Genomic DNA, 25,568 nt, shown 5'->3' with positions numbered 1-25,568 from the left:
ACCCCATATGAGAATATAACAATAATAAATTATGGTCAAATGATTTCATTGTAAAGTTTAACTTATAGAGCACTTTGCATTAGTGCTGTACATCCTGTGGGGAAAGCGGCTCAATCTTTCATCCGCTGAGAAATGATGAGCACAATCCCATAATCCCCGTCCACCCGGACGCCCCCCGCTTCCCACAATTCCATCTTCTCGGCGACTGTTAACAACAACAAATCACCAGTCTGCAATTAGCAGCCGCAAATCTGAAACGCGGCCGCCGCCGTCGCGGTTTATTTGCTCGGGGGCCTTTTGTCCGGCTCTTTCAGCGCGCAGCAATAAGCCAGAGCAAACCGCGGAGCAGCTGTCCGCTCCAATCGTGGCGCTCAAACACGAGGCGTATCACCGTTACCGGCCAGAGAGGCGGCTATTTACACGAATATTCCCTGCGAACCAGAGGCGGTGAGGTGAGACCATGAACGACAAACTCCCGGCCAGAACATTCCAGGCCTTTCCACCCCGCCCTAATCCTATTATCCAGGCAGCGCGTCCTCGTCGGTAAGAGGTTTAGATCGGCGCTGCTGGCGGTCAGTCGTCCTGCGACGGTGCAACAGGCCGGTCGAGACCCCGACCGGAGCGGACATGGCGGAGAATGACCTGACCGAAGTCGTACAGAGATGGGTGAGTGTCGGAGGGGGACAGAGCTGGCGGCAGTAAGGAACACCGAGTCGGTTAATGAAATTAGTGGACAGGGGACATCTGCGGACATCAACGGGACATGCAAACCTGGGAACCTCGTCTGGCCGGCATTATAACGTCTTGGCCGTCCCGTAAATGGTGTTGTGGGACATGCAAACGTTAGAAAATGCGCGAAAAACTCTGATCGTTGCAGCAAAGAACCCCGGAGGGTGAATTTAAAGAGGAGGACCGGGAGCTCTTCATCAACGCGGGCCGCACCATCGTCGCCCAGGGAGACGGCGGCAAACTGCTCGACTTCTTCAGAGAGCAGAGGAACCAGGTAGGGGCCTACGCTCCCACAATCCCACAATCCTCGTGTCCACACAGCATTCGGCGTAAAAACTTGTTTCCGGGGGGGAAATGTCAACCTCTGGCCACCCTTTTGGCAGCCCGTTAATTGAAATACGGCCGCTCGTTTAGCCCCCGACCTCCAGCCAGGAAGGCGGTGGAGCAGCGAGCAGGCCGATTTCTCGCTCGACTGCCAGGCGGCTCCTAAGTGCCTCTGGCCGGCGCACGTCTCGCCCTGGAGACTCCCGGCTCCCTCCGCCGGCTTCCCTCCACTTCCCTCTTCCGAGACCCCGGAGTGCTTCTTGCTGCTCCGTGGATCTTACTCCCAAATCAAGGGAGAAGAAATCTCTGGCTGGCTACAAACGCGGAGGATTTCTTCCGCTTGAAAGCGGAGCTCCGCGGTGATCATCATCATCCAGAATCTTTTCGAGGAGATGAAATAGAGATATGTGTCGTATATTCCACAATATTAGCCACATGTTCATTGTTCTGAATCGTGCCACAACCACTGAAGTGAAAGTGAAGTGATTGTCATTGTGATACCCAGCAGCACAGCATACGGTGACACAACTAAATTTGTCCTCTGTATTTAACCATCCCCCGGGGAGCAGTGTGTGGGGACGGTGTAAGAGACTCAAATCCGGTTGCATCATGCACCAAGTCAGAATGAAATGGAATCATGATGCACGGATCCCTGAAACTACGAATATGTTCTGATGCATCGAACGCAGGACCTGTTGCATCCATTCTTCTAATATCTCCCTTTTCTTCGGATGTGGGTAGTGATCTAGTGAATGGTTCTCTCTTGCCCGGTTTAGGGTATTGTGAAGTCCATGGGCTGTGGGCTGATGGCGCCCTTAGTGGACGAAGCGCTGAAGAGGAGGAAGAGCCTGGTTGACTGCCGAGCGGCGATCCACCATCTGGTGCAGGTACCGCAATTAAAGTTAAAGTGAAGTGATTGTCACACGTGATACACAGCAGCACAGTGCACACAGTGAAATGTGTCCTCTGCATTTAACCATCACCCTGAGTGAGCAGGGTGAGCACTCACCCCCGAGCCGCAGACTCAAGTGGGTGAGGCGGTAAAACGGCGCTCTTCGGTTCCGTTTCCCCAGACTTGCCGTCCTGCTGACCTTCAGGATGTTTTGCTGGAGCAAGTGAAGAGCCACCCTGAAGCCATCTCAGACACCATCATGCTCCTCGTCCCAGCCCTCCAGACAGGTACAGCGATAAATCCGGCATTTACCATCGCCTCTCAACATTCATGGCTGCTCTGCAAAATATTGTTACCATCGTAGGGAGATGAGTGAAGGAAAAGCAGCAGCAAGTTCTCAAATGTAGGAACTCGTGGTTAAAAGACACCCAGAATGTGAAATGTTGTCATCACAGCTAAAGTTCACTTCTTCCAAGACCCCAAAATATGAAAAGTTTTGCTTTATTTACTATACAGTGGAGGAAATAATTATTCGACCCCTCGCTGATTTTGTAGGTTTGTCCAATGACAAAGAAATGAAAAGTCTCTGAACAGTATCATTTTAATTTATTTTAATTTTAACAGTGACAGATAGCACATCAAAAGGAAAATTGAAAAAGTAACTTTAAATAAAACTGATTTGCATTTCATTGAGTGAAATAAGTATTTGAACCCTCTAACAAAAAAAGACTTAATACTTAGTGGCAAAACCCTTGTTTGCAAGCATAGAGGTCAAACGTTTCAAACCAAGTTTGCACACATTTTAGGAGGAATTTTGGTCCACTTCTCTTTGCAGATCATCTCTAAATCACTAAGGTTTCGAGGCTGTCTCTGTGCAACTTCCATAGGTTTTCTATTGGATTAAAGTCAGGAGACTGACTAGGCCACTCCATGACCTTGATGTGCTTCTTCTTGAGCCACTCCTTTGTTGTTTCCACCTCCATGCTTGACAGTGGGGACGGTGTTTTGGGGGTCATAGGCAGCATTTTTCTTCCTCCAAAAACGATGAGTTAATGCCAAAGAGCTCAATTTTTGTCTCATGACCACAGCACCTTCTCCCAGTCACTCTCTGAATCATTCAGGTGTTCATTGGCAAACTTCAGACGGGCCTGCACAGGTGACTTCTTGAGCAGGGGGACCTTGCAAGCACTGTAGGATTTTAATCCATTGTGGTGTAATGTGTTTCTAATGGTTTTCTTGGTGACTGTGGTCCCAGCTAGTTTGAGGTCATTAACTAACCCCTCCCGTGTAGTTCTAGGGTGATTTCTCACCTTTCTCAGAATCAATGAGACTGAGATCTCGCGTGGAGCCCCAGACCGAGGTTGATTGATGGTCATTTTGTGCAACAACAGTTGTCACCTTCTCTCCCAGCTTCTTGCTAATGGTTTTGTGTCCCATTCCAGCCTTGTGCAGGTCTACAATTTTGTCTCTGACATCCTTGGACAGCTCTTTGGTCTTTCCCATGTTGGAGAGTTTGGAGTCTGCCTGATCGATTGATTTTGTGGACAGGTGTCTTTTATACAGGTGACTAGTTAAGACAGGTGTCATTAATGAGGGGGACTAATTGAGTAGGCGTGTCTAACCACTCTGTGGGAGCCAGAACTCTTAATGGTTGGTAGGGGTTCAATGAAATGCAAATCAGTTTCTATCTTTTATTTAAAGTTATTTTTTGATGTGCTATCTGTCACTGTTAAAATAAACCTAACATTAATATGATACTGTTCTGAGACTTTTCATTTCTTCGTCATTGGACAAACTTACAATATCTGAGATTTTGAGGAGATCTGAGGAGGTGAGGAAGGGACCAGCCTTCCCGGAGAAGGTCAGTGCTCTGCCCCTGTCGCCTGTGTCCAGCGCTGCTCAGGTTAGGTGACAGGAAGGGACCGTCCGTGGGAGCCACCCTGGAGGTCCTGCAGACGCAGGTGGCCAAGCTGCCCGTCCCCTACACGCCTCGGCAGGAGAGGGAGGACGCCTACGGCCTCGGCCGCTGCTGCGGCGCCCTGCTCGACTTCGTACGGCCGTTCGTGGCGGAGGTGCAGGGGAGCAACGCCACAGCGGACGGCAGGTTGAGGACGGAGCTTCTCAAGTTGTGGGTTCTCCTTCGAGTTGCACGAATGCAGGAACGACCGCTCAGGTCTCACATCATCTCCTCTTCTCGTCACCTAGCTGCATGTTGAGTCTGAGGGACCCGCTTCTCCAAGCCCATCTGGACGGGCCTCAAAGCTCCCTGTGGAACTTCGCCACACAGATCACGGTGAGTGAATTTTTTTTTGCTTATCTTTGAGAATTATCTTTGAGGGATTCAGTAGAATCGGAAGCTTCTACAAGGTTCCTTGTAAAAAACGAGGGCTCCCTCTGGGCTTTCAGATCATCCTCCCAGCGATACAGCACCCGCTGCCGAAGCTCCTGCTCTGCCCGACACCGAGGAAGATGGAGCAGAGCGGGGACCGTGGCGAGTCTCGCGCCTGTCTGGCCTACCTGCTGTTCGTCCAGCTTATTGCCATGGAGATGTTCCCGGCGGTTTTTAGGTATGATTTTACCAAACCAAGTCGATGTAATGACAATTCTAACCTCCCAGTCTAACGTTCCTCTTGGAAATGTTCTTTCAGCCCTGTTTTTGTTCTGCAGTGCAATATGGATTATATCAACCTCTTGCTGAGCAGGTACGTAGGTTGGTAGGACCTGGTGGGAACCAGAACACCACAAAGTCCCAGGTTCAAAGCCCCGAGCAAGACCCTTAACCCCGAGTGTCTCCAAGGGGACTGTCCCTGTCACTACTGATTGTAAGATACACAATGATACACAACCCTACAACTAAACAATTTTCAATATTCCTGATGCTTTCCGTGGCAGCAAAGAGGAACCCTGGTTAATGAAAGGCCTGGTAAGCACTGAATTCCACAACGCCACTTCACAGTGGTGTAAGAAATGTCAGATGATTGCAGCAGGTCACCATGTCCAGTGTAAAATGTACGGAATACGGATCGGTAATACTCATATTCAAAGTGCCTGCTGTACGCCCGTTTCAGGAGCTTTATGAGAAAAGTCTGGAGAGGGTGGAGGACGGGAGTCTCCCTGTTGCTCTGCTGGAGCTCCAGTCCTTCTCCAGGGTTCCTCAGGTGAGTCTCGCTCAGGGCAGGACCTGCCTGCAGCATCATTATTTTCCTGGACGTCCACAATCTGATTTCATTACAGAACTTGGTGGAGATCATGACTGTGTGCCCGATGGAGCATTTGGTAAGAAAACACAGATGCAGCACTACTGAGAAATAGCTATAGAACCATTATAGATACCGTTTTTAGCATTACACCAGCTCTATTTTATTGTAATTATAATTCCAGAAAACAAAAGGCCTCGCCGTGTTCCAGCTCTTCACTGATAAACTGAGCGGAGAAGCCAAACACAAATTCTTCAGGTTGGACGACGAGAAGGTCTTTGCTCTATTCGCATGTGGTACATGGATCCTGTATTGAAACTGAACGTGACCGCAGGTGCATGCTGAAGACCAGCCACCATGCCGGGGTGGACGGTCACATCATCAAGAACATTAAAAAGCAGGTCGATTTGACCAGAAAGGTGAAAAGAGGCGGAGCTGCTCATAGTAGGAATCGCTCGCGGTCGAATTCTCACCGTCTGCTCCTCCTTGTACCCCCTGACGGTAGGCCGCTGGCAGTGTCTGGTTCTCAGGGTCTCACCTCCTGTCCCTGCTGCAGCTGGCCCTGTGCCTCCCGCAGGGGGCTGAGACGGACCTGCTGAACGGCATGGACAGGTCAGTCGGTGTCACACCAAATGCACTACATACAATCTTTTAACTCTAAACACATAATATCATTACATTCTGTGCATTCTGTGATCCAGAGCGACTTACAATGTGCTTCCATGTCACCACGGATGAAGTGGTCAGTTCTGGTTCACCAGGACCCCCAACTATGAATACAACCTTTTTATTCACTCTGTTCTAGTTGTTCTTGCGTAAGTCAGAAGGTCTTGAGCTGCCGTTTGAAAATTCTCAGCGACTGTACTGTTCTGACCTCGAGGGGAAGTTCTGTAAATGTAAATCCCTCTGATATTGTAAATAATGAATCTACATGAGCGGGAAAGTTTGGTGATGTGGGTCGAGAAGGTCGAGTTGGATGTATATTCCAGTAGATCATTTGGCAGGCGCTCTTATCTACATATATTCCTTCAGAGCACAGCACTTCATGTTGTACTATGTGCACAGGAAGGATTAAAAAAAAAGAGCCAAGAACATCAGGCATTACTACATTTTAAACGTAATCTTAGGAATAACCAGTGAGAAACTGGGAGATTGAAGGACGGACACCATTTCCCTTTAACCGCGTTGCTTCATCATTAATGGATGCGAAGCCGCAGATGGCTGACAGCGACAGCAGAGCTTGGCGAGGGGCGGGGCCCGGCGTCACTGGGACGACAGCGGCGTCCACGCTTACATCAGTTCTGATACACCTGATGTTGATGTTAGCGATAGTTCCATAAATGGGTGCCAAGTGCTCAGATGTCAGTTATGCTCGGCTCTGTGTGTGTGTGTGAGAGAGAGAGAGAGAGAGAGAGAGAGAGAGAATGTCAGTGAGTATTTCATTCATTAAGTGTCTTGTTTTACCCTGCCTCACGTAAATTAATTATTACCAAGACATTTTGATATGGGCTGGACAATAAACATCACTATGCAAAAACTGCTGCACATATAGTACATATGAATAACATTTAAATCGAAATATACAACGCATTACAACACTCAGAGCTTGTTTGATTTAAAAAAAAAATGTTTTAATGTTCCTGTAACTGTTCCAGTCGTTTCTGATGTTTTCTATTCGCCTCTTCTGCAGAGTAATAGAGTCGCTGAATCTTCTGCGTTTTTTGCTCATTGTACAAAAGGGACACGGCAGCATTGTAAGTCTGGCACACCGTTCAGGGACAGGCAAAAACATACAAAGAGCAGAACCGATGTTCTCCAACTCTCCCAGGTCGATGCGTCGGAGCTGCACGCGCTGGCGGAGAGATACCTGAAGACGCTGCGTGCCTGCCTCTGCATGTCCCGGTCCTACTACTCCTCCGAGGTGAAGGGGATAAGAGAAGACCACAAGAACAAGGCCAAGGGTAAAGCCCTCAAGGACATGTTCATGCAAGAAGGCAGTAAAACTGGTTGATGTGGTGCCTTGTACGTTTTGCAGAGGCGAGAGAAGCTCAGAGGGGAAAGAATCCAGCCAGGGACATCACAGTGAAGAACGAGAAGCTGTCCAGTATGTCTCCAGAGGTACAACATCAGGTAAGGCTGGCGCTTCAGATCACGACCACACACGACACGCATCTTCGGTACAATGAAGCTTCCTGTCGTGATGAAACTGCAGGTTCTACAGAGTGCCCTTGTGACCTTTGACCTCATGGAGAGCCTGGTGGTGCGGATCGAGGAGCTCATGGAAGGGAGCTGCACGCCTGAAATCTGACGCGAACCCAACAGGACGTTTCCCTGCTGCCATCTAGTGGCCACACATAACAACAACCACCATTTTAGCCCTGGGACGCTGAAGCTCTTTATTCAATAAACAGCAATAAAATAAACACAATATACTCCAATGCCCCCCCTCATTTGATGTGGTGAAACCTCACGTCCTGAACGTTGTGGAGGTTACGAGCTACTCGCTGTCGAATTCTACAGAACAGGCATTTGAACTCGGGCCTCTCCACCCAACATCCAGTATTTCACCGTGAACTGACGGAGGGGGACCTGTGCGGCTGTAGGCCTTGGCAGAAAACAGCTGGACGTCCCTCAGCATCTCCCACACGGCGCTGTGCTCCACAATGTGGGCGCGGGCCAGCGCCACGCGCTCCCTCACGACGTCCCCGTGTGGCTTGCTGGTGGCCTGGAGAGCACAGCGGACACGGTCACACGCGGTCAGTCCTCACACGTAGATAAACTTCAGTTAGCAGTCTTATTTGATTTACATAAAAGGATGACTTTGGAAGTCATGATGCAGAACGTGATGCAATGCTTAAGCAGAAATAATGAAATATATGTTCTTTTTTGGTTCTTATCACCTTAGCAACGGTCACTATTCCGTTCACCATGTCCACATTATTATGGACGGGCAGAATGCGGAGGTTACTGCCAAAAAATCTGTCAGATTAAAAAACGTAATAATAATGATTTTACATCACCTACAGCAGCATATGCACCATTAATAATCACATCTACACCGTATTCAAGTTTTTAATAGTCCCCAAATCCTAATAATCTGTGCCCTCTACCTGTCCTGAACAGAGGAGATGATGCCCCATTCTCTCGTTCCATAAACAGGGGCCTGGAGCAGCAGGAAACTGTTTCTGTGAACCTGAACAAACCTCTGAATCTTTCCAAAGGTCTCCTCTGTGAACTCCTCAGAGTCGACCATCAAAAATGCCGTGCCTGGATTAAAAAAAAGACAACGTTGGGACGCGTGTTGAGCCACTGGTGCAGCGTGGTGGACCACGCTGTGGTCAGTGGAGCACACCTAAACCCCCTTCTAAAGAGCATTAGAGGAACCGGAGAGCCACCCGGACAATTAAAGGAGAAAATCACCCTCGCCATGAATAACTAAACGCACAGAGGTATCGCATGGCACGTAGTCGTGTGGCGTGGTCCCACTACGAAAACAGTTGGTTGGTGAGGACAGGGGTCCCGGCAATTTGAGGCAAAGCCTGTGGTAAACCATGAAAGGGAGTAAAGAAACCCCGATGAAAGAATCAAGGGAACAACTCGAGGAGTTTACCAGAGAGCGGGAAAACGAACGAATTCGGTTCGACCGCGTCCGAGAAACGAAGCCGATGTTGTTGCGTTCGAAGGATTCGGGCCGATTCGTGGTTCTGCGAGGAAACAAAGCAACAGATTAAACATTTACTCTCGTTACAGAATATTGATCTATTATACACGTATGAGCATTGAAAAATAATACTGCATTCAATAATGTGACATTAAACGCAAAAGGTGATCATTTTCATCTTTTCCATGAAAGAATACCTTCCAGTCCTGTAGACAAATTTCAATACGTTATTTTACTGTAGTTCCAATATTGGTGCATCAGCTTTGTTCATTGGAAATAATGACATTTCAATACGTTATTTTACTGTAGTTCCAATATTGGTGCATCAGCTTTGTTCATTGGAAATAATGACATTACAAACAGTAGAAGTGCAGTAAAGAGACAAAGTCATATATGTTACGTTGCACAAATTATATTGTTAATAAATGACTGAAGCAACAGTAAAGAGGTAAATAAATGCAATATGGCGTGGTGTTTATAGCAAATAAACCCCAAATCTGAATATCACCTGTTCCTTGAAAAATAAAGAGAAAATTCTAGAATAGATTGAACCATTGACAGTGCAAATGAAAACGCGTTTTAGTTTATGTATTTTATCGTTAATTTAATTAACATACTTTAACATATAAACGATTAAAAATATAAAAGTGATGTGAAATATGGGATTTATTTGAAAGAAATGGATATTTCCCCTCAGTGTTTATTAACTAGCCCGCGGCTAGCTAGCGGCGTGCTAGTCACACGATACCAGGATGTTGAATAAAATCCTTTCATGGAAACTGGAACCAAACGTCACCTGAAGCGAAGCGCTTATTATCACCGTAGTTCGCCATGAGCTGCTCTTCCCGTGCTGTCCCGCCATCTCGTCTTGTTTCAGACGCCCTGAGGTGAATTAAATTCGGCCAGAAAGCGTCCACGCCGGCGGGTGGACTTGAGCCATTAAAACGTACTTGCTGTGGTTTATTTCTCCAATAAACCTCATAGTTGCTGTGATTACTTTATATATATATATATATATATATATATATATATATGTATGTGTGTGTGTGTGTGTGTGTGTGTGTGTATATGTATATATGTATATATATACACACACACACACACACGTGTGTGTGTGTGTGTGTTGGAGGATACGGAGTATGGTCTGGGTTATTCTAAGGGAATACGAAATCTGAGATGTTTTGTACTTCTATACTGTGAGATGGAAAATAAAAGTAAACCCAAGACTCAACCGTTCTTTATGACAAGAATTAAAAAAAAAAAATGCATAACGTGCTATATTATTTCATGTAATAATGTTTAAATTGCGTCCAAATGCTATATACACGCGCACACACACACACTTATATATAAATATACACAGTACAGGCCAAAAGTTTGGACACCTTCTCATTCAACGTGTTTTCTTTATCTTCATGACCATTTACGTTGGTAGATTCTCACTGAAGGCATCAGAACTATGAATGAACACATGTGGAGTTCTGTACTTAACAAAAAAAGGTGAAATAAGTGAAAACATGTTTTATATTCTAGTTTCTTTGCTCTGGTTACTGCTTTGCACACTCTTGGCATTCTCTCCATGAGCTTCAAGAGGTCGTCACCTGAAATGCTTCTCCAACAGTCTTGAAGGAGTTCCCAGAGGTGTTTAGCACTTGTTGGTCCAGCTCACCCCAAACCATCTGGATTGGGTTCAGGTCCGGTGACTGTGGAGGTCAGGTCTCCACTTTTTGTTAAGTACAGAACTCCACATGTGTTCATTCATAGTTTTGATGCCTTCAGTGAGAATCTACCAACGTAAATGGTCATGAAGATAAAGAATACATGTTGAATGAGAAGGTGTCCAAACTTTTGGTCTGTACTGTGTGTGTGTGTGTGTGTATATATATATATACACACACACACACATACACACACACACACACACACACACAGTACATATACATATACACACACACACACACACAAAACTTGGACAAACTCTTATGTCAGCCTTTCCGCAGAACTTTTTGCTTGTGCAGCATCCCACCACCTCCTGGGTGAACAGACAGGAGTCGATGAGAAGATCTGGCCCAGCAGTGTGGAGTGAAGATCTTCCTCTGGTTCTCCTCTAATGTGCACATCTCCTAGTCCCCCCCCCCCTCTAAGATGGACAACCATGTTTCACCCGTAGAAAAGATCCAAATTGCTCAAATAAAACACATTAGGCCCACGTGATTTTTCATTTTATTATTTTAAATACAACAAAGAATGTAAACAGACCAGCTAGACGTCCTATCTTCAGGTAAAAGCCATATTCATGAAAAAGAACATTAAGTTTTGGCCTCATTCTTCAAAAAAGACTTAAGCGAACACCAAGTAAACAATTCAAATTTTAAAAAATGATGTCTGCATGCGAAACAGTCTGCTCATTAAGGAAAACGCGACAGACTTTTGGGAGCTGCAGCCTGAACGTCAGAAGATGACAAAAGAAGAAAAAAAAAAAGGTTGTTCCAGAACAAGCCAACAAAGAACAAGCCAGAAATGAACTTTGACAAACGCCGCCACTGAGATCCTGATGGAGCGCGGGACTAAACTGTGGCCTGGATCGTTGCGGCCCGTGGCTCAGTGGTGGGTCTCCAGTTCCACGATGGTCCACTCGCCCTGCGGGGACGCCGCGTCCTCGGGGGAGAAGCTGGTCACAGTGATGCTGGCAGTGGAGTCCTCCAGCGGGGATATGAGCTCGGCCCAGCGCTTGAAGGACTCCTTCTCGTGGGGCAGGAAGGCGTGGTCGCCCAGGCAGTCCCGCGACAGCGACAGGGTCTGCTTGATCAGGTACTGGGCCAGGTTCAGGTCCTCGGGGACCGAGTTGATGACGCCCAAGCTGGAGTCGTGGTCGGACAGCAGCCGCCGCAGCAGGCTCCAGTCCCGCTCCGCGAACTTGCCGTCCTCGTTCTCGTCCCCCTCTTCCTCCTGCTCCTTCTCCCCGTTACGCTTACGGTTCTGCTCAAAGGCCTCCCCAATGTCTATCTCGTAGATGGGGGACAGGGCTTTGGACGGGCGGCGGCTCTGTGTGCAGCTTTGCTCCAATCTGTCACAAGCATCAAAGTCCCCTAAAAACAATTGACAATACTGCACAATGACCAAGTGATTCAGCTGCACCACTCTTCTGCTCCTCCCCTCTCAGAACAATTACGTCTGGGGGCTTCCGTTTTTCTACAAACGTCGATTTGCATAGGAACTTCACCCCTAACGCAACCGCGTCCCCCCGCATAAAGGGCCGGAAACGGCAAGCTCTCCGTCCCTCGGCAGCCTCGGGGCCCCGTTTTGCGCTACGGTACACAATTCCAAACTCGGGAGTACTGGGAGTTCGGAGCGAGAGGATGAGCAGCTGCCATAGAGGTGACGCACAGAGGGAAGCTTTCCATCCACGTGTCTCTTTTGTCCACCACTATCAGAGCACATGACCCCACGGGTTTGTCCCGGTATACAGTAAAGGCTGAATGCTGTTTCCTTCATGCATTAGGAACCAACAGACACTGCAGGAGCAACACGGGCCGTAGAGTTACGGTGCATACGTTTGCCATTTTAGAATGCAAATCGGCACATGCGCTTAAATAAAATGCGCACATGCGCTTAAATAAAACTTCAGCTTATAACTGCCTCGTACTGGCAAATGCAGGAGACAGAACACTACTGGGGTCGTATTAGTGTGAAAAAAGAGAGACATATCAAGAGCGTTCTAGAAACAGAACGTACAGAAATCAGCACTACGGAATTACACAGAAACCAACCAAACGCTACAGTTTTAAACCCAAACAAGCAAACGAACCAGAGAAGTAACAGGGAAGAAAACAAAACCTACGTTAAACGAAAGTGGTCACCTAATGACTAGAAACAACATGTTCTAGGGGTGATGAGTTAAAAAAAATATAAAAATAAAAAAGTGGGGTGGTGGAAAAACATGAAATTATTAACGGTACACAGACAAAGAAACAAAAATAATAAACACTGATGGGACAAAACAAACAAAACAACAACAACAACAACAACAACTGCACAACGAACAGAATGTCTGAATGCGTGCATGCTGAAAGTGCTTCTCCACAGACTGTGTGGGCCAGGTGAGAATTTAAATAGCAGCTAGCTGGTCACCATGACGATAGCTCAAAGTGTTTAATAAATATATATAAAAAAAAAGGGTTTAATATTATGCTTAAAAACCCCATGAAGTACGTAGGTAGCTGCAGTGCAAAACTTTTAATGGCCAGCTCTCAGGTTACCTGCGTTTTGCATAAAAAAAGAAAATAATGATAATGGAATAAAAAAAATTAAAAAAACAACAACAACAAAAAAAACAAAAACAGTTATGATATTCAGAGACAAGTAACCTTTATATGAACAATAAATGAAATTATTTTTTTTTTTTTTTTTTATGTACATCAAAGTGCATTGGTAGAAGAAAGCCGCCACTAACTGCTACGCGGTCCGCGGATACCTAGCGTTCAGGTCAAGGGGCTCCCTTCTGTTGTAAACGGGGGGGTTTACGGCGGTCAGTGCTGACTAGGTGACAGACTACATATGTGGATGGGTAATAGACTGCTAATATGCACTACTCTGCGACTGGGATGAACGAGTCTCTTCTTGGACTGAAGATTTGCTCCGGGGGGGGGGGGGGGGGGGGACAGAATCCAAATTCCCTGAAACTGCTTTCAGAGAGTTTGGAGAGTGTTGCGGTTACTGGTGGGGTTAGTGGGTTGGAGATGGGTTTTGGGTGTTTGGGGATGGGTCCTCAGGTTATACGTTACCTGCTGGGGAGTGCGCGGACTGAGGCTCGTTTAAGTCGAGCCGTAACTCCGCCCTCTTGCTGTCGGAGGGCTTGGCCTGGGGGCTCCTGTACAGCTCGGCGGGCCTGAGGTCTAGGTGGCTGGGCCGCTCCTGCGGAGGGGGCTCCGCCACGTCTGCCACAGAGAGGGCGACCCCAGCCTCCCGTTCCGCCGGAACGGACTCTTGGACTTCGGTGAGAAAGACGGCGGCGTCGGCATCGTCCTTGGTCCCTGATGGGTGGGGGGCGGGGGTCTCGAAGACGTCACCCGGAGGAGTCTGCGCGCCTGCTTCCTCTGAGCCCAGCTCCTCACACTCGTCCACAGACAGCAGGACGGAGCGGCGGAAGCCAGGTGGCGCCGGTGGCTGGAAGTTGGCCGGGGGCAGGTCGTTGTCCTGGTCAGCCGCGTCCTCGAACGCCAAGTTGACGATGCCCTGGTACTGCGGAGAAGGCTCGGCTTGCGGAGCCCCGTCTCCGGCCACACCTCCCCGCAGCACCTCCACCTCTGACGTTTCGTCCTCAGTCTCCTCTTCCTCCTCTTCCTCTGATGAAAACAGCTGGTGGTCAGGGATGCTCTTGACAGGTTCCAGTTCCACATCTGCTTGTTTCTCCTCCACCGAGGTTTCGTCCCTGAAGCCGAACCAGGACCGAGGCCTGGCGGTGGCCGCCATCGCTGCGGCAGCCGCTCTTCGGCCGGCCGCGCCCATTTCCTCCTCGCTGGTCGTCTCCACGTCACGACCTCGTAGACGCACTTCGACGCGCAGGGCTGCCCCTGGACCACCTCCCCCCTCATATATCTTCAGCTCCTCCGGAGTGCTGGTGTCACTGCTGCTCCGACCCAGAAAGTCCGGGCAGCGCATGGTCCCACACTTGGACACGCCGTCCACGCGGCCATGGGAGCAGTCGTCGTCCTGCGAGCCGCCCGCATCGTAGTCCTCCGACCGAGGCTTGATGTCATCCGAGGAGGTGCTGGCAGCGCTGGCTGATTCCGACTCCGGGCTGGCCTGCAGCTGGGGGTGCTGGTGGTGGCCCCTGCCCCACGTGTCCTCCAGAGGGGTGCCGCCCACGCTCCCGACGCTGACTGGCGTGTTGGGGGAGCAGTGGGACTGGGCGGGTCTCCCCTCCGAAGGCACGTGTCCTGCCCGGACCTTCTGTGTTGTGCGGTTGGGCTCAGCCTGTGGAACTGGACAGCCCGTCTTGGCGGGACCGGTCGCCTCTACTTTGCTAGGGAGAGAACCAGATGACACCGGCGGTTTTCCGGGCGCTTCTACCTGTTCCTCTCGGCCACTTTTCTCCCCGACATCAGTCTTCTTCTTCTCCGCTGCGGGCTGCTGTTTAGACGCTTTTGCATTAGGAGCGTCCTTCCCTGGGGCTGCTGGTTTCTTGGGAACAGAGGGAGTTTTGGCAGGACCCGCTGATTTGGGCGAGGCCTTCGCCGAGGGCAGCTCTGAGGCACTCTTCTGCTTCGGTGCGGTCTTACTGGTGCTGCTGGGCTGCTTGCACGGTGTGGCCGGGCCTTTAGATGGTTTAGTGCTGGTTTTGGCCTCGGCTGGAGCTGTGGGTTTCAAACTCTTCTTTTTGCCGTCCTTTTCCTCCTCTTTCCGGGGAGATGCTGGTTTTCTGGACCCTGCGGCTGAGCCGGGTCTGGGAACTGGAACGTGAAAAGTAAGCGGTCAATTACATACATTATAAAACATGGCATTTTAAGCAAGGAATGAAAAATAGGACAATTGTGGGGAGCAAATGTCCGGTGAAGAGATGGAAAAATGACATTTTCTACTCCCATACAGCAAAACTGTAAAGAAAGGTGAGCTCTCACTGTGGTTGTCTGCTGGGCTGGAGACCGCGCTCTTGGCCTTCGTCTCCGCTCTGGCTGCCGCGCCGGCCGGACGGCCGCACGTGCCACTCTTCGCCCTGCCGGCCTCCTTTATGCTGGGCCTGTTGGTAGGACTGAATCACATGGAAAGGGTGAGAACTTTCCGGGATCATTTACAGGACTTACTCATGTCCAAAGGCGGGTAGTAACGACTTGCAATTATTCGAGTAACTTTTTTTTTTTTATATATATATATATATATAAAAAAAGGAAGAGATGCGGTAAAAAAAAAAAAAAAAAAAAGGTGTACGAGCCATACGGATATTCGCAAAACTGCGCAAAAACAGACAGCATCTGAAGCGTCTCGCCTATGAGTGGTCCAAACTCATGTTCTCTGATGGAAGTAAATTTTGCATCTCCTTTGTGTTTTCTGAGCTCCAAGGTCCAGGAGGATCTAGAGCACTTCATGCTTCCTGCTGCGGACCAACTTTATGCAGATGCAGATTTCATTTTCCAACAGAACACGGTGCCAAAGCTAGCAGTACCTGGATTAAAGACCACGGTGTCCCTGTTCTTTACTGGCCCGCAAACTTGCCTGACCGTAACGCCATAGAAAATCCATTTGTGAAGGGAAGACGCGATACGCCAGATCCCACAGAGGAGCTGAAGGCCACTATCAGAGCAACCTGGGCGCTCATAACACCTGAGCCGTGCCACAGACTGACTCCATGGCACACAAGTATTGAGTGCTGTGCATGCTCATACCTTCCAGTAGGCCAGAATTTCTAAAAATGCAATCTTTGTATTGGTCTTAGGTAATATTCAAATTTTCTGATATACTAAATTGAGGCCTTCATTCGTTGTCAGTTATAAATCATCAAAAAAATTAAAAGAAATAAACACTTGAAATATATCCGCCTGTGTGGAATGAATGAGACCTGCAAGCACACAAGCTGCCAGGAGGTGGCAACAGAGCCCCTGCGGTACACGTGCAGTCATTTCGGCATTCGGGTAACAGCTGCACCCACCTGCATGTCTTTTCAGCTTCAGTTTTCGATGCGTTTCTGCCCAGGGTAGCTTTGGGTGCGACTTTGACTAGGGTCTTTGGTCTCGGACCTGCTTGACAACGAGATGGACACTTATCAGCTTCTGTCTTACTTTTCGTGGCAGAAAAAGAAACTTACTATACTTTAAACACTCCCACCTGAGGCCATTATGAAAAGTCTTTAGCAAAGATCACGTAGACGCTGCTATTTATTTCGCCCCAATGCCATGAGGGTTTTAATTTTCAGTTTATTCCAAAACAAAATGTACAACAATATTGTTTTAAATCCTTGCGATGCCATGAGACAATCACACTATGAATAATGATCGAACAAATTTTTATTTATATGCGTGTAGGTGAGACGCGTCAGAACCGACAGTCTGAATGGCAGCTTCACCAAAACACTGAACACCGCCTGCAAGCAGACAGCAGACGGTTCCTGCTGATCAGAGGGTTGTTAGATCAGCAGAGGTCTTCGGCTGATCTTCCACACACGGTGCAGTGCTCAGACTGGAGAACAGCGATGATGAAGAGCCAGAGGGCGAGAGAAACAGCTGCTTTTGAACTTCTAGTGCCAACACTACACTGGACGCTGTTTGCTTGTGTGAGAGAGACCCTGGGGAGACAGCTGGCTCTGAATGATGCCAGCAAGAATGTGGGAGAGGAAATTAGAAGCGTGACCCACAAACAGTAGACATGGAAGAAGAAGGAATGGAGAAGGAATGGTCTGCAGACCAATCCAGACATCGCATCGCTTCAGATATGCTACCTGAGTGTCCACCAATGTGACTGGGCAATGTTAGTCTGGAATCTGCATTAGAAACTGCAAGGCCAGTAGAGATTAGGGTTTGGGCCACGTCCCCCCTGGAGTAACTCAGGGTTAAGTGTCTTGCTCAGGGATACGATGGTAGTAAGTGGGATTTGAACCTGGGTCTTCTGGTTCATTGGCAAGTGTGTTACCCACTAGACCACTAGCACCGAGTGGTAGGGCAGTGGTGGCCTAGCGGTTAAGCAAGCGGCCCCGTAATCAGAAGGCTGCTGGTTCGAACCCCGCTCCGCCAAGGTGCCACTGAGGTCCCCACACACTGCTCCCCGGGCACCTGTCATGGCTGCCCACTGCTCACTCAGGGTGATGGTTAAATGCAGAGGACACATTTCACTGTGTGCACCGTGTGCAGAGCTGCAGGCGTGAACTTTCACTGCTCTCACGATTTGATTGCGACTATCAGTGCCGCATTATCAATGTGTCGCTCTGCAGCCCATACATTTTCTACACACAATGTTTTCAACAGCGCTCACCTTGTAACAGTGGTATATTCTGGGGTAGTACTGCTTTAAATGCACACGGCACTATTTGTCATCTGTCAGGTGAGCGCGGACTGCACACAGACCGCTTTTCTGCTCATTGGAGAAAATCTAAAATCTAATGCAGGGCTCAGAGTCAAAAAACATGCACGCATTTCTAAACACCCGATAAGACAATAACGTCGTGCCGTAGATCCCCGGACACTCGGAGACTGTTAAGATCAGCCTTTCCTCCATTCCTGATTCACGGGTGTGTTTCGAAGTGGCAGAAAGAACGCTCGTCCGCTTTGATTCTAATGGTCGCATGAAAACAAATCTGCATCACGATGCATCGATTATACGATTAATTTCATCACCCTTAACGGTTCTAGAAACACATCTATTCTACAACTATTACAGACCTTTTTTACACTAAGCATGAGCTATTTGTGGCACAATACTTTTACTTGAGTACATTTGTGAATAAGAAACTGTACTCTTACTTTGCATTTACATTCTTACACTCATTACGTTGAGCCATTTATTTATGTTTCTCTCTTACTTTTTCCAGATCTGACATGTTTCACCATTCAGACGCAGCAACAAGAAATCACAACACCATTTCGCCAGTCAGACATTCAACCATACGAAGTGAGGCGGCAGAGCGTGGCACAAACTAGTCACACAGACGCAGAGTGAAAAATGGCAGTGACGTGACATCTCCAGCGCTAAAACCAGAGATTACGGCAAGAAAACAGAGTCCCAGTCTTTCATATCCACCCTTTTGCCGCAATAAGGCAAGTAGAAGACTATACATTTTCTGCAGAGGAAGGAATTAGCATTCATTTTAGCCATTTTATTTAACATATCAATGCTAAGAGATATAATTAGCATCCTTAAGTTAATTTGTTCCATTAATTACTACCAAGCATACTAAGTTATTATTGTAGTTGTTATTACAGTGAAGCAGTTACTCGGTGGATAGCGGCCCACCTGCATTGGAGAGGCTGCTGCCGTTGCGGACGCTGCCGGAGCTGTTTTCTGGGGAGGCGCTGCCCGACGTGGACGGGGTCTGCTGCACCGCACCGTGCGGCGAGTCTTTCCCTGTCGCCTTGGCAGAGGCCGCCGCAGCAGCGCCCCCTGCTGGGGACGCTTTGGGCCGGGCCCCCGAGTTCGGCTTCTTGTCTTGCGCGTCCCGCGACGTCGCCCCTTTCCCGGGGGGCGGCACCCGCGGGCCGTTAGCGGCGGCGCTAGTTTCTCGCCGCGCCCCGGAGTTAATGGTTCCATTAGGTAGCGGTTTGGCAGCGACGGCTGAAGACGCCTTCTTGGTCTTGGCCACGCCGTTACGGTCAGCCGAGGGCTGGGTCTTGCCGTTATTTGCTCGTTGTGGGTCTCCGTTGCCGGGTTTGGTCTCTTTACCCGCCTGCAACGCGTGGGACGGAGGCCCAATGCCATCCGACTTCATGCTGCCGTCGGTGGAGATGACCGAAGCGCTGTGCTGGGTCTGTTTGGGACCCCTGACAGGCCGACGGGCCGGGGGACACTCAGACGGGGACTGAGGAGCCGAGACGCATTTCACGCGCTTCTGCTGCGGGGACAGAGAGGGATGGGAGAATAAACAGGGAACGACAGAATAAGTGGGATGAAGAGAGCGGTAATGAGAACACAGCGCTGCGTGAAGGATTCGAGCCACCAGGGTTCCCATTTCTCAGGCTCCTCTGAAAATTCAGTACAGGGTGGCCCATTTATATAGATCCACCTTAATAAAACGGGAATGGTTGGTGACATTGAACACATTTTATTACTTGTAAATAACTCATGAAAAAATAAAGTTAAAACCAACCATTGTTTTTCTTGTGAAATTACCAATAAATTGACCCTCTTCCTATTGAAAAAACAAAACGTCAAAATGGCCACTATGGTCACCACCCATCTTGAAAAGTTTGCCCCCTCACATATATTAATGTGCCACAAACAGGACGTTAATATCACCAACCATTCCCGTTTTATTAAGGTGGATCCATATAACTGGCCCACCCTGTAGAATCAAATTAGAATCACCCCACCAACGAATGTAAAGAACGTGAGAATCCCACGATACGATAAAATGTCGACTGTAACAGAGGATGAACGCAACTTGTTTTTTTGTTGTGATACAGTATCATTACGCTGGAATAAAGTATTAATGCATTTACTTTTAAGTTGAATGCTTAAAACTGAAAATTGAAGGAAGGACTTTTTTGGTAAAAAAACTAATTGGATGAATTGATTTTTAAATCAAATTGATTGATATTTTTTTCCCTGGTCTTCAGTAGTACAAACATGCTGATAATATTATGCACAATTGCTGTGCAATGAATCATGACAATCCCACAATCGATCATATGCTGATGTCATGCACCAATCACGGGCCAATCTGACTCCAATCACACAATGTGGATTCGGATTGGGGCAATAATTCATCCAGAGGTCAAATATTGATCCAAGTGCCGATAAGTTTGTATGTCGCGCAACAACCAGTCCCTGCCTTCCACTGAATTAATGTTAATAATGTGCAACATGCAGAACGAGGGAGACACTGGCCGCTCAGCCCGGTGGGACACTTCCAGGGGCGTGGCAGGGACTGGATATGTGGAACAGAACAGCATTCGCCTGTTGCCCCAACAGACCATGCGCTCCATCGTCGCGGCGCTCTGTTCCGAGCCTCTCCGGACCCGGCTGCTCACGGCTGATCAGCCGTGGTGGCAGCAGGAGGCTTTTCCGCTCTGGGCGGAGTCCAAATTGCTTTCTGCTTTCCTGAACGTCGATGACGGCAGAGAGAGGAGGTTGAAACAGGTCGCCATGCCGACGCCTTCTCCAGTCACCGGTCGTGTCGCGGGAACGACGGCGACTCCGGCGGCTAACGGACCGGCGACATGCCAGCCAACGGCGCGCTGGTTAATAATCGAACCGCAGCCCCGAGTTCAAATCCAGCCTATACCCGCGCCACGCCGATGACGGAGGCGGGAGACGAGGCGGGCTTCATTACCTGGGAGCTGCTGAGGACGGGCTTTTTACCAAGTCTCTTGCCGTCCCCTTTATCAAGTGCAGCTATGGGTTGATTGGCAGGAGAGAGAGAGAGAGAGAGAGAGAGAGAGAGAGATGTCAGTTAACATCAATACAAAAAAACAGGCAAAATAAAAAGACGATGTGGACCTTTCGCGCTGCAGGAGAACCCCTGCCGAGGGAAGCTGGATCGGAACGTCTGTGTTGGTTTGCATGCCTGTGTGTGTGTGTGTGTGTGTGTGTGTGTGTGCGTGCATGCATGCATTAACCTCAGTCGGATGCATAATTCACACGGCCGCGGCCGAAGGGGCTGCACAAACAATGCGGCGCTGTATTCTTTTCCTCTCAAATTACGAGCCGATCCGCAGAGGCCAGCGCCCGGCGTCCTCCCCCGCCCGTCTGAGGAATGCGATCGGCACGCCGGCCCCGCCGCTGGTGGAGGGGAAGATGTGCGCCGCCTCTGCTGCGTCCGAGCTCGCGTCGTAACGGTGCGGAGGGGCCGCGCGCGCGTGGCACGTAGCCGCCATGCTGGCAGATCTGGGCGCGGGGGGGGCGGCCGCTCACCTGCTTGTATGACGTCGCGGTGTCGGGCCGACAGGCTCGTCCATCCCCTGGTGTGGCGGACGGCGAAGTGGGACTGGAGCAGGAAGGTCCAGAGTCTCGCGCGCAGCGCCCGCACCTCGCGCCTGAACGGCTGAGAGAGACAGAGGAAGGAGGGAGGGAGGGAGAGAGAGCGAGAGATGAAGGAGGGAGGGAGAGAGAGCGAGAGATGAAGGAGCGAGGGAGAGAGGGAGAGGAGGGCAGGAGGGAGGGGCGGGTGAATGGATGGCAGGGGGAAAATGGGAGCCAATCAGCAGCTGCTTAAGGGGCCTCCGTCGTCATGGCAACCAATTGCCACACTGTCCTCCTCCTTTTACCGACTCTGTAGGCAAGTGTGCACGCACGCGCGCGCACGCACACACACACACACACACACACACACACACACACGCACACACACACACACACACACACACACACACGCACACACACCCTCCACAGGAGAAGAACAACGACTTGAGCTGCCTTGAGCTAAATCAGTGATGTCAGCAGCCAAGGTTGAAGACAACAGCTGAGCGCCGCCTCCTTAACTGCACCTCACACACACACACACACACACACACACACACACCTATCCGTCTCAGTCCTTTCACTCAAGAGGCTGAATAGTACGTGCCACGCCCACCAGGCGAGCCTCTCGCTGTGTCATTTCTGTCTAATCCAGTGACGGGAGGACGTGGACGTTGCAGCGCGGCTTAAATCCCAGGATCAGAGGAAGTCCTGACTCACCAACACGTGCCTGTGAGCAGCAGCAACGCGCATTTTCACTACAAGCCCTGGATTAAGAATCTTAAAAATGGATTTTTGTACCGACAGCTTTTATTTTCCCCTTCGGTTATGAAATCAGCGGTTGTGGGCGTGGCACACGGCGCCACCGTAAACCTCCAAAAGGTGATAAAAATAGAGCGACCGTCCCAATCCCATTACGCTCAGTGCACGTGAGACGCAAGGTCAGGAACAGGCGCGGCCCCCACCACTGTCAGGCATCGCATGAACTCTCTCATGCGAGCACCGGTTCCTAACAAGCTTCTCCCATGTCCTCCTCGAACCTTACCTTTACATTTACAGTGTTTACCAGACGCCCTTATCCAGAGCGACTTACAGTCAGTAGTTACAGGGACAGTCCCCCCCTGGAGACACTCAGGGTTAAGTGTCCTGCTCAGGGACACGATGGTAGTAAGTGGGGTTCAAACCTGGGTCTTCTGGTTCATAGGCGAGTGTGTTACTTGCTAGGCTACTAACACCCTATTCTGTGTTCTGTTTTTTTGCAAAAGTAAAGATTCCGGGAAGAAAGTGTTGTTTTTGTCAAAAATATTTAGGCAAGACGCCACGTAAATGCTGACGTGACAATAACTATAACGAAATATATAATGTAACATTGTTGACCAGTAAAAACAAGAAGTAATATAAAACGTATAAAATAAAAACTACTCAAAAGTCTCTTCATTTTCGATGACTAAAACGAGATGAGACATTATTTCCTCTCGTTTAATAGCGTTATTATTATGCAATATTTCCAGTTCCCGTGTATCCAGTTCGATTTCACAGATGATTTCACTTTTTTACAATGAAGTGGAAAAGAAAACAGAATACGTGGTCAAAAATCGCAGCGTCTTCCGTGTCTGGAATGGATGGCGAGTGTTCTCGAGTCTATAAAAGGTAACAATAATATAATAACAAGATAACCTTGTTTTAAATTATGAAATGGGTTTGACTAAAATAAAATGTTTTTTTGTTTGTTCTACTCGGTACTTGTACTGGGTTAAATAGAATTGAATTGACAGCTAGACGCCAAGACTAGACTAAAATTAAGACAGGCTGCCAAAAACAACAATAGATTCGGGGCTACATTAGCATTTATGCTAATCTGACTCATGACCTCGTTTCTATATTTATTCTATGACCTTGGTTCTCAAAGTGTGGTACACAACGGCAGCTTCTGCAGTACCAACACATTACTGGCCTCCCGAGATTATTTTTAATATTTATGGCTGCTCTGTGTTTCAATGCAATGTTGGCAGCGGATAACGGACGATAATAAACAATACTCAGCATTTTTTGCAGTGTTGCTCACGTTCTTCTTATTCCAGCACAGTAAACATCTATTGATTGGCCTCCACTCAATGCTTGTGTGCTCTCCGTTGTCCTTGAGTTTGGTACTTTGGTACCAAGTAATAAGATGCTGGATATTAAAATTTCTCTCTTACTCCATTAATGCATTTATCACTCTATCATTCACAACTGATATTTTGACTGGTTGAGAGGAATCTTGGGAATGACAACATCTCAGTTGTCTCGGTAATAAATAAACGTGAGCAGGTTAAAACAAAAATGTTTTAAAATAAAAATCCTACATTCCATACATTATGTGCTCAAGCACACACCTCCACGCCGTCCTCTGTGACGTTCGTCTCCGGAAGCGCGCTGGCCTGTTCCTCCGAGTCTCCGCTCAGCTGATGGACGGCGTTGAAGAGCTCGCAGCAGTTCTCCACGGTCACGCCGTCTCTAATGGCCGCGCACAGCTTCTTCAACAGCGTGGGGTCCTGGGTGATCGCTTCCCGCTGAAGGCAAATCGTGACACATAGAAATGGTTTGGATGCCAGTTATTACAATGGTACCTACACAACTTTAAAGGTCCCTAATCATGAAAATGTGACTTTGTGAGATGATTGAACATTAATACGAGTTCCCCCGGTCCTGCAGTGGCTAGAAATGGCGATCGGTGTAAAGATCGCTTTGGCCATTCTGCTTTATCGTTCAAAGACGCTCGGATCTGGAATTTGTCCCCTTGTGACGTCATAAGGGGAAAGGTTACCTCCCATTTTTCCGCCCAGAGAATTTCCCGCCCCTCCCCTAAAACATTATCTCCACCGACCGTCTGTAAAAATGAACACAAATGTATTTTTTAAGTTCAGTCACGCGAGACTCTGAAGAACCAGCAGGTTCATTTAATTGTTTTCTGGAAAACGCCGACACGACTTCCTGTCTGCACCAAACATTGCGGTTGGTGAATGGTGTCTCATTGTGGGACTGGATCAAAGTAACTAATTCTGCACCAAGGCTGAATTTCAGAAAGTGACTTCAGATACACAATTAGGAGACCAATAAGACTGATATAAAAGCCAAAAAAGCCAATAAGGTGAGGGTGTGGATCTGGATCTGTACATAAACAACTGGACTACTTAAAGTGAAGTGATTGTCACATGTGATACACAGCAGCACAGCACGCGGTGCACACAGTGAAATTTGTCCTCTGCATTTAACCATCAACCTGAGTGAACAGTGGGCGGCCATGACAGGCGCCCGGGGAGCAGTGTGTGGGGACGGTGCTTTGCTCAGTGGCACCTCAGTGGCACCTTGGCGGGTCGGGATTCGAACCGGCAACCTTCTGATTATGGGGCCGCTTTCTTAGGCCACCACAAAACTAAAAACCGCTACAGATTTAGACAAAAAACAAAAACATTCTACAGACAGGAGGCACATCAGAGCATTGCATCGCCACTCTCTGCGTTATTTACAGCATTTATCAGGATCATAAAGATGCGATCAGGAACTCAGAGGGGGGGCCGCCTTCCACTACGGTGAGTGACGGATCCGGCGGGCGCTCCAGAACCTTCTACCGAGGACACGCGTGCCCTTGTCACACTGAATCTATTCCTGAAACACACAGCACAGGGGCGTGTTCGTCCTCAATAAGCCAACAAACAGGAACAAAGACAAACGCGGTTTTCACGTTGCTTCTGCAGAACATTAATAAACGAAATGCATTAAGCGTGATCGCTAATGCCCGACCACGACGATCACTATAATGCACGGCTTCTTTTTACATAATGAGCGCATGGCATGATTTGACACTATAATCCCAAAAACTTTTCATATTCCTGTTTCATTTTGCAGCATTACATCAGCCGCACACACGGCGTTTTCCTGAAGCAATAATCCGCCCCGGGCGCTATATGGAAATACCGGCACTGGTGATCTGATCTCACAACGCACCAGCTTCATTCTCTGTTCGGCTCGGATATAAAGCCTTTCATAAAGCACGCACGAATATTATACATCGGAGATGTATAGAGACTCGTGGTGACGTTTTGGTGACAAAACGTGCGTTTGTGGGTGTAGTATTTATTTAGCAACACTGAATCATTTAGTGAGGTAGGCGGAGCCTATTTAC

At 48.6% G+C, this 25,568-nt stretch overlaps 3 protein-coding genes across 11 annotated transcripts in view; 1 reads left to right on the top strand and 2 right to left on the bottom strand.

Annotated features, from left to right (window-relative positions):
- Positions 1-255: 255 nt before the first annotated feature.
- Positions 256-7,580, top strand: glmnb (glomulin, FKBP associated protein b). 3 transcript variants are annotated; one of them, XM_028961509.1, is made up of 18 exons: positions 257-666; positions 878-1,003; positions 1,830-1,940; positions 2,127-2,232; positions 3,839-4,049; positions 4,151-4,238; positions 4,352-4,512; positions 4,594-4,647; positions 4,838-4,868; positions 5,014-5,103; positions 5,180-5,221; positions 5,327-5,400; positions 5,477-5,561; positions 5,648-5,754; positions 6,833-6,896; positions 6,971-7,103; positions 7,178-7,272; positions 7,355-7,580. In XM_028961509.1, the coding sequence occupies exons 1-18, from the start codon at positions 628-630 to the stop codon at positions 7,448-7,450; spliced, it is 1,713 nt and encodes a 570-aa protein (XP_028817342.1). In that variant the 5' UTR covers positions 257-627; the 3' UTR covers positions 7,451-7,580. The 3 variants fall into 3 exon arrangements, 2 of the variants coding, with proteins under 2 accessions (XP_028817342.1, XP_028817340.1); XM_028961507.1 differs by having other exon boundaries at positions 258-666; positions 3,839-4,073; XR_003743165.1 differs by lacking the exons at positions 6,833-6,896; positions 7,355-7,580 and having other exon boundaries at positions 256-666; positions 3,839-4,073.
- Positions 7,581-7,614: 34 nt separating this feature from the next.
- c19h1orf146 (chromosome 19 C1orf146 homolog) lies at positions 7,615-9,723 on the bottom strand. Its single transcript, XM_028961512.1, has 5 exons — positions 9,600-9,723; positions 8,753-8,846; positions 8,253-8,409; positions 8,043-8,121; positions 7,615-7,867 (listed from the first exon to the last, which is right to left on the bottom strand). The coding sequence occupies exons 1-5, from the start codon at positions 9,663-9,665 to the stop codon at positions 7,640-7,642; spliced, it is 624 nt and encodes a 207-aa protein (XP_028817345.1). The 5' UTR covers positions 9,666-9,723; the 3' UTR covers positions 7,615-7,639.
- Positions 9,724-11,013: 1,290 nt separating this feature from the next.
- The window catches only part of btbd8 (BTB domain containing 8), a 28,665-nt gene continuing 14,110 nt past the window's right edge, over positions 11,014-25,568 (bottom strand). For 5 of the 7 annotated variants that reach the window (XM_028961487.1, XM_028961491.1, XM_028961492.1 and 2 more), the window contains 8 exons: positions 23,779-23,955; positions 21,359-21,488; positions 20,778-20,839; positions 18,743-19,337; positions 16,449-16,536; positions 15,424-15,554; positions 13,588-15,255; positions 11,014-11,892 (listed from right to left, as the gene is read on the bottom strand). In XM_028961487.1, coding sequence (XP_028817320.1) covers positions 11,405-11,892; positions 13,588-15,255; positions 15,424-15,554; positions 16,449-16,536; positions 18,743-19,337; positions 20,778-20,839; positions 21,359-21,488; positions 23,779-23,955 — 3,339 coding nt within the window. In that variant the 3' untranslated portion in view covers positions 11,014-11,404. The remainder of the gene's footprint in view (positions 11,893-13,587; positions 15,256-15,423; positions 15,555-16,448; positions 16,537-18,742; positions 19,338-20,777; positions 20,840-21,358; positions 21,489-23,778; positions 23,956-25,568) is intronic. The other 2 variants (XM_028961490.1, XM_028961493.1) reach the window with 2 other exon arrangements.

The sequence above is a fragment of the Denticeps clupeoides genome, chromosome 19, assembly GCF_900700375.1.
Source record: "Denticeps clupeoides chromosome 19, fDenClu1.1, whole genome shotgun sequence".
Taxonomy (NCBI): domain Eukaryota; kingdom Metazoa; phylum Chordata; class Actinopteri; order Clupeiformes; family Denticipitidae; genus Denticeps; species Denticeps clupeoides.
This window is presented reverse-complemented; position numbering and strand designations above follow the sequence as displayed.

What these genes read in the sequence shown, in the direction of transcription:
- c19h1orf146 (XM_028961512.1), bottom strand. Translation starts at nt 9,665, where the DNA reads ATGGCGGGACAGCACGGGAAGAGCAGCTCATGGCGAACTACGGTGATA. An exon ending in TAATAAGCGCTTCGCTTCAG is followed by an intron (nt 8,847 to 9,599) that starts GTGACGTTTGGT and finishes GTTTCCTCGCAG; the next exon opens with AACCACGAATCGGCCCGAAT. An exon ending in ATCTCCTCTGTTCAGGACAG is followed by an intron (nt 8,122 to 8,252) that starts GTAGAGGGCACA and finishes TTAATCTGACAG; the next exon opens with ATTTTTTGGCAGTAACCTCC.
- glmnb (XM_028961507.1), top strand. Translation starts at nt 628, where the DNA reads ATGGCGGAGAATGACCTGACCGAAGTCGTACAGAGATGG. An exon ending in CCGAAGTCGTACAGAGATGG is followed by an intron (nt 667 to 877) that starts GTGAGTGTCGGA and finishes TGATCGTTGCAG; the next exon opens with CAAAGAACCCCGGAGGGTGA. An exon ending in AGGACGGAGCTTCTCAAGTT is followed by an intron (nt 4,074 to 4,150) that starts GTGGGTTCTCCT and finishes CTCGTCACCTAG; the next exon opens with CTGCATGTTGAGTCTGAGGG.